The sequence below is a fragment of the Mobula hypostoma genome, chromosome 1 (assembly GCF_963921235.1).
Source record: "Mobula hypostoma chromosome 1, sMobHyp1.1, whole genome shotgun sequence".
Lineage (NCBI taxonomy): Eukaryota > Metazoa > Chordata > Chondrichthyes > Myliobatiformes > Myliobatidae > Mobula > Mobula hypostoma.
The window spans coordinates 204,145,097-204,155,794 of record NC_086097.1 but is presented as its reverse complement, the minus strand read 5'-3'; the positions used below and the strand labels follow the sequence as shown (position 1 = coordinate 204,155,794).

General features: G+C 40.5%; 1 protein-coding gene across 2 annotated transcripts; it reads right to left on the bottom strand.

Moving 5' to 3' along the window:
• Positions 1 to 1,938: 1,938 nt before the first annotated feature.
• On the bottom strand, positions 1,939 to 9,836 carry LOC134354504 (pancreatic progenitor cell differentiation and proliferation factor-like protein). Of its 2 annotated transcripts, none has more exons than XM_063063437.1 (5): positions 9,476 to 9,836; positions 9,224 to 9,297; positions 6,819 to 6,902; positions 6,637 to 6,730; positions 1,939 to 3,195 (listed from the first exon to the last, which is right to left on the bottom strand). In XM_063063437.1, exons 2-5 carry the CDS (start codon positions 9,279 to 9,281, stop codon positions 3,186 to 3,188), a joined length of 246 nt encoding a protein of 81 aa, XP_062919507.1. In that variant the 5' UTR covers positions 9,282 to 9,297; positions 9,476 to 9,836; the 3' UTR covers positions 1,939 to 3,185. The 2 variants fall into 2 exon arrangements, with proteins under 2 accessions (XP_062919507.1, XP_062919505.1); XM_063063435.1 differs by having other exon boundaries at positions 9,406 to 9,830.
• Positions 9,837 to 10,698: the final 862 nt, after the last annotated feature.

Sequence of the window (10,698 nt, the reverse complement as noted above, 5' to 3'; positions counted from 1 at the left end):
GTACTCCAATTTACCACATTACATCAGTTATCTGCCTTTGCACCCAAACCTCGGTCATAATTCTCTGTCCAACTTCTCGATTACCTGATATCCCATGTAGATGGCCATCAGGTTTGTTTCAGTAAGCTTCCTGAGAAATTTTGTGTCTTTTGTAATCTTAAAAGAGCTACATATATGATTTCTTTTGTATTTTGAATATGATTGCTAGGTAATCCAAATCATTATTCTTCCAGAAGTGCACAACTAGCCAACAAATAAACACAAAACTAAATAAATAACTGCAATACTCTTGGAAGCTCTTAATGTGCTTTATAGTACTTTCAGCATAATGGCTTCATTTTTAAAATTCATTCCACTTATGTTAGTGGAATTAGTCTTCAAAGGAAACTACAACATCGAAAAGTAATGTTTCATCTACCCAATTCTTCTGTCCAAAATGAACCTTTAGTCACGGATATATGATCACACAAATGTAAATACTGAAACAATGTCAATGAGTTCTCCATCCCATTCTCACCCTGACTTCCTTTTCTATGGCAGGGGTTCCCAAGCGTTTTTATGCCATGGAGCCTTAACATTCACCGAGGGGTCCATAGACCCCAGGGTAGCAATCCCTGATTTATGACTTTACCCTGTCTAAACTCAAAGAACAGCATCTCATCTTCCCTCCAAGGAGGTTAAAGGTCTCAGCATTCAACAGTGAAACCAACACCTCAATATTAGCTGAATTCTCTCTACAAAAATACTGTCTGACTCGCGGGTACATCCAGCATTCTCTTGTTTCAGATTCTTACAGACAGCTTTCATTCATCTCTCTTTATTTACACGTCCTCCAGAAAAGCAGGATCACATACAATTAAAATGGCTCACAACCCTCTCCTGCTGGCACAATCACCATCTATTTCCCTTGGCCTCCACCCAATCACAAACTTTTCACATAGAACATAGAATAGTGCAGCACAGTACAGGCCCTTCAGCCCTCAATGTTCTGCTGACCCTTAAACCCTGCATCCCATATAACCCCCCACATTAAATTCCTCCATATACCTGTCTAGTAGTCTCTTAAACTTCACTAGTGTATCTGCCTCAACCACTGACTCAGGCAGTGCATTCCATGCACCAACCACTCTCTGAGTAAAAGACCTTCCTCTATATCCCCCTTGAACTTCCCACCCCTTACCTTAAAGCCATGCCCTCTTGTATTGAGCAGTGGTGCCCTGGGGAAGAGGCGCTGGCTATCCACTCTATCTAGTCCTCTTATTATCTTGTACACCTCTATCATGTCTCCTCTCATCCTCCTTCTCTCCAAAGGGTAAAGCCCTAAATCTCTGATCATAATGCATACTCTCAAAACCAGTCAGCATCCTGGTAAATCTCCTCTGTACCCTTTCCAATGCTTCCTTTGCAACACTCATAACAGGCTGGAGGAACTCAGCAGGTCAGGCAGCATCCGTGGAAAAGATCGGTCGATGTTTTGGGTCGGAACCCTTCGTCAGGACTGCCTTTGTTCTCCTTGCCTTTTCCCTCCTCTGCAACTTACAATATTCTCATATTCTAACTTTCCAGTCTCATAAAAGATCACTGACCTCTCTTCCCTCAGAATCACTTCCTAACCCGCTGAATATTTCCAATGTATTCTGTTCTTTTGTTTTAGAGTTTTGCCCTGTGCAATTTATTAATACTTTACAAACAGTATGGTTGTGGGGAGTGAAACGTGGAAAAAGTAAGCCTATGGCAAGAAAAGGACAAATGTAAATCTGACAATACAAAAACCTACGTTTCTATCATATGGTCACATAGCAGAACTTTGGATCAGAACCACAAGTTACGTACATTTCAAAATAAGGACAATCAAAAATGGCCACTGCACAAGTACTGATGGGCTTTTCAACTCTCCTCATATAGGTAGAAATAAGACATCTCACAGCAAAACAGGTTTGCACAAGTTCATTTTATTAATAAAAGACAGAAAACACTGAAATAATTGCACAGTTGAGGAACCCACCATGAGGTAAATTACTTAGTAATACATGCAAAATGTTGGAGGAACTCAACAAGTCAGGCAGCATTTATGGAGAGGAATACAGTTGATGTTTTGGGACAAGACCTTTCACTAAGACTGGATATCAGCCCAAAATGTCAACTATTTATTCCTCTCCATCGATGCTGCCTGGCCTGCCAAGTTCCTCCAACATTTTGTGTGTGTGTTACTCTGGATCTTCAGCATCTGCAAAACCTCTTGTGTGTAGGCTGATTACATGATTTGGTACTCTTGGTCCAGAAGTCATGAACCAGCATTATTCAACAGTGGCAGGCTTTTCTTTCATTGACTATAACAATCATATTTTCTTGTTTCCAAAACAGAAAATTTACTCTCAATGGACAACTGAAATACAAGTGGGAGTACAATCATAAAAAAGGTAAACCATGCTGTAACTATTAACTGCTGAATTTTTAAATCTATTGCATCAATGCAAGACTGTAAGCATTTTTAGAGGTTGAAATTACTCCCAATAAGAAAATCCACATACAAAACAGAATTTTACACATTACAATTAACAGAAAAAATTGTAACACATCAGCAACAAATGTTATAAAAATAATGTAATTATGTTCTCTTATTCATACTAAAGGCTTTTCTTATACATGATAGGAACACCACTTACTGGGAAACTCAAGATCAGACGTAATATTCAATGTACAAACGGTATGAACATTATTTAACATACAAGGTGTGAACTGCAACACCCAGTGCACGTGATGTGCAATGTGCTGTCAACACATTGTTAGAGAGAGAGATACACACACTATCTAGTGTTTTATTCAGGTCAACATTTGTTTCCGTACTATAAAATTATCCAGTGTTGAGACAAATACAGAAAACACCACATATTACTTTTTCCAAATTAGCTTCCATTGCTCTTCCTAGATCCAAATATTTAATGTTTTGCAAGTCTCAAGGTGCTCCATATCAATCATTTTGAGCAGCTGAAGAATGACTAAATGGTAAAGCTGCTGATGGAAACCCTACATGCTTCTTGAAGTGCCTGCCACTTGCTTCATGACAGATTGAAGCTGGAACAATGTCATCTCCAACCAATTCCCTGAGCCAGGAGCAAAATGCTACGAAGTATTGTAGACTAAACTTAATCCACCAAAGGCAAGTGTCCAATTTTCATTCTTGATCAATGATGACTATCAGAAAGAGAAAACATGTTTTAATAAGTTAAATCATTCCATTAAGTATAATAGAATAATTCCACAAGAACTATTAATCTACTGGCTGCACTCTCTAGTACAATCGTGATGAAAGATTCAGAGAATAAGAACTATATGGGGTGGATTTTCTTGGCATCTCTCCATATTTATGTACCCGGGCTTGATTGTACAGTTAGCTGCATTCACTGGTAACCTCAAGAAAGCTTCCAATAAAAATCTAGCAGTCGCTATGACACCAACAAGTCTTTCCTAATTGAAATGGTTGTAATCAAGTGTCAATTTAAAAGGACTCCTAAATATGACAACATCAATGTCAAACTACCTGAGTACCTGAATCATATTGAAGAATACACAAAGAAAAATTACACAGTAATTTTTGGGCAATCTATAGCTAACACTTTAAATATACTACAGATCATAAAACAGAGATTGAAATGTAATGGGAGATTGAAGTAGATACTGAAATAAACACATTTCAAAAAAATAAGCTTATTTCTTTCAAATCCAATATATTTGGAAATATATACCTGAAGGAATACCGACCAAAAGATTAATGTTTGTTTATCGCTCAATAATTGTGTCCTAGCACACTACTCATCTTAACAGCTCTTGCAACTTAGTGTAACATTTTTAAAGAATTTTACAATAAGAATATTCTGTAATTACACAAAATCCTCATCAGAATGACATACAAGGATTATGCTGGAGAGGATTACACTTACATTCTCTGCAAAAAATACAGAATTTAAATCTAATTCACATTCAACAGATCCTGACTGATCTTCTACAACAATACCACTTCATCCTTGGTATTCAAACATCAGTATCCTTCTGAAATAAACACATTGACAATGCGCAGACCTTTGTGGATCTTATATTTCTTTACCTGCCCATCACCTCCTACTGAGTCCCTTTCTTCCATGGTTACACCTGCCTCTCCTATTAAATTCCTTGTCAAGAGCCCTTTACCTCTTCCACCCATCACCTGCCAGCTGCTACTCCTTCCCCTCCCTCTACCTTCTTATTCTGGCATCTACCTCCTTCCTTTCTAGTCCCGATGAAGGGTCTCATCTTGAAGCTTCATCTGTTTATCCCCCTCCATAGTTACCACCTGAGTTGCTGTGTTCCACCCGCATTTTATGGGTGTTGTTCAAGATTTCCAGTACCTACATTATTTCTTGTGTTTATGGACATTACTTGGTATTCTACTGTGCCACCTACATGTGGGGCCATAATGTTAAGCATTTTTCTCAACTTATGAAATTATGGATAGCAGATATTAATTAAATGAGAATCAGATGTCAGGAAATAAAATCTGTTAAGATTTAAATTCAACTGATATGGTAATACCATTGGAACCAATTACTGATTATTGAGGTCCATTCTGACTTTGTACAATGACAACTATGTAAGGGAAGAGAATGGATGTATGTTCATGTTAATTGGGGACATTGATACCTTCATCTGATCAGGGAAGGTGTTAGTAGCTACAGTACTTCTTGATTTAGTTTACAAAAATTAAATGACAGGTTTCTAACAGCAGAAACCGCACCTATAAAATGTCGGGGGAAGTCAAAGTCAGGCAGCATCTATAGACGGGAATAAACAGTACAAGTTTCAGGCTGAGACCACTCACCACTGATTTTATATTATTTAGAGATACAGTGTTAGGACAGACCCTTCCACCCCAATGAGCTGCACCGCCCAGCAAACCACCTGTTTAATACGAGCCTAATCACAGGGCAATTGCACTGTGGGAGGAGACCCACACAGTCACGGAAAGAACATAAAAAACTCCTTACATGACAATACCAGAATTGAACTCCGAACTCCAAACTGTAATAGTATCATGCTAACTGCTACACTACCATGACACCTTTTCAGGACTGAAAAGGAAGGGGACAGAAGCTAGAATATGGTGGGGGGAAGGGAGGGGAAGGAGTACAAGCTGACTGCTGATGGAGGAGACCTGCTGAAGGGCCTCCTCTACTGCCGTGATGCCAAACTCAGGTTACAGGAGCAAGGCCTGGGTAGCCTCCCATTTGATGGTGTAAACATCTTCTATCCAGCTTATGGTAATTATTATTCCCTCCCTCCTTCTCTTGTTTTCCATTCCTCATTCTGGTTACCCTCTCCCCCTTTTCCTTCTCATCTGCCTATTACTTCCCTCTAGTTCTGCTCCTCCTTCACTTTCTTCCATGGTCTACTATCCTCTCCTTTTAGATTCCTTCTTGTTCAGCCCTTTATCTTTTCCACCTTTTCCTCACAGTTTCTTATTATGGTTTCTACCCCCTTCCTTTCCAGTCATAATCAAGGGTCTCAGTCAAAAATATCAAGTGTTTTCCTCCGCTCCATAGATGCTGCCTGTTCCTTAAGGTTGTCGTAGCCAGGGCGTGTAGTGGGGATAAGCTCCCACTACCTATTAAATGCTTCCAATGGTGTGCACCTCAGATAGCCTCGACAGCCAAGTCCAGCTCCTAACCTTCATATGTAGCCTAGCTACTAAGCCCAGCAGAACCATTTCTACATATAGGCAAAGGCAGGTTACTGGCTCCTTAAAACCAATTGCTTTGGGCAGATGGGACTCGTCAGCCATGGCTGGCAGCTCATCTAGGAGTCGGAAAGCTCTGAGCTCAAACCTTCACTGCCTCATGGGGAAGACTTTGTGAGAAAACCTGGAACTGGGGTCTCTGAGGTAGTCTTACATTGAGTTCAACATTGATTGGCAGCTCCTGCGATGCCGCTGATGCCAAAATGTTTTGATCTCTGCCATTCCTTTGGATTCATCAGCTGCATAGAGAGAGGGAGCCTGCTGCAAAATCTACAGTTTACTCTCCATATCATCCTGCCCCGGCTTGCCTATCATGTAGACAACTAGCGTTCAACAACTAGCGGTCAACCCCGACTAGCGGAGGGCCTCACATGCTGTCTGACTTGCTACATGTTGTGTGCATTGATAAATATTTTTGGCATCTGCGGAATCTCTTGTGTTTACCTATAGTGATGGAACATCATTTAAATCCCTTTCAGGATGTCCGAACAGGGTTTAACTATTTTTGAAGAGAGTTTTAGGACAATGTGAAAGGGATGGGAAAGGTACTATATTATTAAAAGTCTGTTTCCTCATGTCTTTCCCATAATTGGTATAGTGATCACAAGAAGTACTATAAAATGCTGGGATTTCTGAAAATTTCACAAAAGTTAGGAACGCTTATTCATCCATCTTTGCTGATTACATCAATTTTATAAAGTTCATCAGGGGAATATCTCAGCCATTAATTTCTCCTACAATTATAACTTACTATAGCAACAAATAGCCACTCATACATCTCAATCTTAGTTTTGACCTTTTTCAGTAATATTAAAAACAAACTTCGCTCAGACACCTGATGTAATTAATGAAGGTTTTTTTTTTACCTTCTGGCAGGTAGTTCAGCATTCATTGGGTGCTGAGTGTTGTCACTATGCAGAAAGTTCTTTAGCCACCAACACTTCTCCAGTGCAAGCAGACCTGAACGTAGCAAGAAAAAGAAATTACAAGTTGGATACCCGGAGAAGGAGCTGGTCACTATTTAGTGTTTAACACCTATTGTTGTTACCTTGATGGGTTTTGTCATGCTCTATGGCATTCTCTAAACTGCATGGCCCACTTGGCAACACACCCATTGTGGAATTTAGTCGGTCTGGAAAAAGATAAAAATATTACAAGGTAGAACTTGAACTTTCCCTTGGCTGTGTATGGGAAACCATGTCTCAAGGGTTTAATGGGTTTTTCCAAGAAGTGAACACAAGTTTTGCAAGGGCAGGGCAGCAGATGTTGTCCACACGGATTTCAGCAAGGTGCCACTTGGTAGTCTGAAAAGTTAGTTTACCTGGGATCCAGGGTGTATTAGCTAATCAGAAACAAAACTGGCTTCATGGAAGGAGTCAGAGGGTGGTAGTAAAGAGTTGTTTTTCAGATTGAAACCCTGTGACCAGTGGTGTGCTGGATCCACTGTTGTCTATATTCATAGTAACAATTTGGATGAGAATCTATGAGGCATGGTTACTACTTTTGCAGTTGAAACTAGGCATAGTTGAATGACATCTAAGATTACTTCAGGATGTAGATCAACCACGGGACTGGTCCAAGGAAAGCAGATGAAATTTAACTAAAACAACAAAGTGTGCATTGTGGCAAATTAAGTAATAAATATCTGGGCCTGAAATATCACACAGCAGGTAAATTGAGGGGTACAAGAGATAGGAGCTTCATGATAGTGGTGTCACATATAGATAGGTTGACGGAGAAGGCATTTGTCAGGTTCAAATGTTGAGACATCATGTTATAACATTGGCGAACCTGCACTTGGAGTTCTGTGCGCAGTTCTAGTCACTTATCAATAGAAAAGATATTATTAAACTGGAAAGCGGTGGGGTCTGAAAAAATTCATGAGGATGCTACGAGGACTGGAGAGCTTGAGTTATAAGGAGTCACTGGATAAGTTGGGGCTGTTTTCCCTGACATGTGGGTGCCAAGGGTGACCTTAAGAAGATATACAAAATCATGAGGGACATTTTGCAATTTAAAAGTCCTCAAAAAGTGCAGAAATAATAAAACTGGGAATGGTCACAGCTACTTTCCCAGAGTAGAAGAGTCTAAAACTGGAGGGCGTAAGTGGGGGCCCACTGCTGTCTGTAAGGAGTTTGTACGCTCTCCCAGTAACCACATGGTTTTCTCCAGCTGCTCTGGTTTCCTCCCACAGTCCAAAGACATACTGTTAATTGGTCAGTGTAAACAGTCCTGTGATTAGAACATGGTTAAATCACAGGATGCTGGGCAGTGTGGCTCCAAGGGCTGGTAGGGCCTGTTCCGCACTGTATCTCAATAAATTTAAAGGTGACCTGGAGAGAAACAGTTTGCACCCTGAAGAGGTGGGTATTTGAAATGAGCTGCCAGAGCAGTGGTAGAGGCAAGTGTGATTAGAATGTTTTAAAGACATTTAGACTGGTACCTGGGGCGGGGGGGGGGGGGGAAGCACCTTCAGAGAAATATGGGCCAAACACAAGCCAATGGGACTAGATCAGTTAGTTGGTCAGCATGGACCAGACAGATTGTATAACTATGACTCTGTTACACAACTTCTGATGCAAGATGTGGCAATGCCCTGAAGTGAGTATTTACAAACACTAGCTGGAAATGCTCAAACATGGGCAGAAACTTTGAATTTTGACACTTTAATAAAAAGAGGGAAATAAAAGTAAAATGCACATGCCGTTATTATGCTGACAACAGATCCCTAATTTATGGAACGTAGAATGAAGCTTTGTAACCAAAAAGGACACTATATTTTGTGCTCTTCAGCTTCACCACCTTTTGCCAACCCAAATCTTATGCCTGTAAATCTTGATTAATAATGTAACTCATATACAAGAGAAACGTTGCAGAACAACATAATTTGTGATTTTCTGTAAGTTTGGCATAATTTTTTGTAAACTCTATGACATAAGACGTTTTGTTATTCCAAAACAATGCTACTTTTGCTGAAAGGTGAAAATAAACTGATTTACAATTTAAAACTTCTCAAAACATGTAGAGGTTAAAATTAAATCGAAATTCCATTGCTACGATATATTTGTAGCGTTTCGAACTGCACGTAAGTTAGTTAGTTAGGTAACAGGTTGAAATGAAATGTGCCCTTAATATTTTCAGCTATTCAATTACTAGACAGCCATGAAGCAAATTCATCCAAGCTTTCCAGAACAATCTGCTAAAGGAACTCAGTTGACTCGCGCAACATCTGTGAGAATAATCCTGAAGCACGGTTTCGACCCGATACGTTAACAACGTATCCACTCGACCCACTGAGTTCCTCAAGCAAATTGTTCGCTGCTCCGGATTTCAGCATCTGCAGTCTCCCGGGGCTCCAAGTTTAGAACAATATCGATGAAAAAGTTAACCAGGTATAGCAAAACGTTGCTGATTCCCAACGTTGGTTGCGGTGTAACTTAAAAGTCAACTTACTTCTGGAATAAGGATTCCGTGCTGCAAGCAAGCAGCCAGCTGAAGGAACGGATGCCATGATGCTGGAGGATCTCCTGGGAAGAAAATATAAAATAGTATTTTTAAACAGAGTATTTTTTTAAAAAAAACTACTGAAATGTACAGACTGGGTTGACAACTCAAAGAAAAATTACGAAACATACGAAAAGATGGCAACAAAGTCAGGATGTGACACAGAATCGAGCAGCGAGCTGCGACCGAGCTCGTACGTACGGGAGGCAGACCCTGTCGCACTGGGCTCTGTGCTGTGTGGCACGTTGATCCTACCAAGTGTTTTAACCAGCCAGCACACGTAACCAACCAGTTCAGACCAGAAATAGCAGGATGCGGGACCGCTGCCAAGTCATGCAGTGCGTCCCCCGTCTGAGTCAGCAGTGGAACAGCGAGTGAAACAGTCTGAACAGGTTGTTCCGTCACCAGCCAAGTCAACTTCCTATCCGCCCTTTCAGCACTCAAATCACGTAACTTGCTAGAGGAATTGAACAAGAAACAGCGGCAGCATGAATGCATAATCAGACCCGTTCCTGTGACGCGGCGAAAATTGCCATTCACACCAGGAACGAGAACGCAGCGTGACAGCGATCCTCACTGCAAGTCAGCTGATTTTACTTCAGTATGGGGGGGTGGGGGGAGAGGAAGGGGAGGGGTGGGGCTCTCCATTGGAAGATGCAATCGTCGTGCAATCGCTGGACGAAGCTTCGCTAACATCCATAAAATGTAATAAACTGCTGATTGCAGAGTAATTGAATTTAAGGGCAAGTTATGACTTTGAAATGTGTAGAGTGCAAAGTAAATTTATTATCAACGTATGTATATGTTACTGTATACTACCTTGAGATTCATTTTCTTTCAAACTTCTACAAGGGAATAAGGGAAACAATGTTTTTATGAAAAAACTATACATAAACAAAGACGGACAGAAAACTATTGTGCAAAAGATGTCAAACTGCAAATAAAGCAAATGATACTGAGAATATGAGTTGTAATAAGTTCTTGAAGGTTAGGCTGTAAATGGTAATATTAGTAGTGGAGAGTGAGCCTGGGCTGTTCGGGACCCTAATGGTTGAAGGGTTGAATCTGGTTGCAGTGCTCCACGTAAAGGTACTCAATGTTGGGGAGGGCTTCGCCTATGATGGATTGGGCTGTATTTACCACTTACTATCGCCTGGTCCGTTGCTGGGCATTGGTGATCCCATACCAGGCAGTAAGGAAACCAGTTAGGATACTCTCCACTATTCATTTATGGAAGTTTGTCAAATCTATACACAATTTTAAGGAAGTTGAGGAGCTGTCGAGCCTTCTTCGTGATGACACTTAACTGCTGGTCCCAGGTATAAATGTCAATATACCAGATTCTCTGATATGTTGATACCAAACAATTTAAAACTACTGGCCCTCTGCACCTCTGTTCTCCAATTGTGGTGCAACAATAAAAA

Excerpts from the sequence above, each read along its gene's own strand:
- LOC134354504 (XM_063063437.1), bottom strand. The coding sequence starts at position 9,281 with ATGGCATCCGTTCCTTCAGCTGGCTGCTTGCTTGCAGCACGGAATCCT. Across the intron at positions 6,903-9,223 it reads ACGGAATCCTTATTCCAGAA|ACCGACTAAATTCCACAATG; the intron begins GTAAGTTGACTT and ends ATCTTTTTCCAG. Across the intron at positions 6,731-6,818 it reads GCATGACAAAACCCATCAAG|GTCTGCTTGCACTGGAGAAG; the intron begins GTAACAACAATA and ends TGCTACGTTCAG.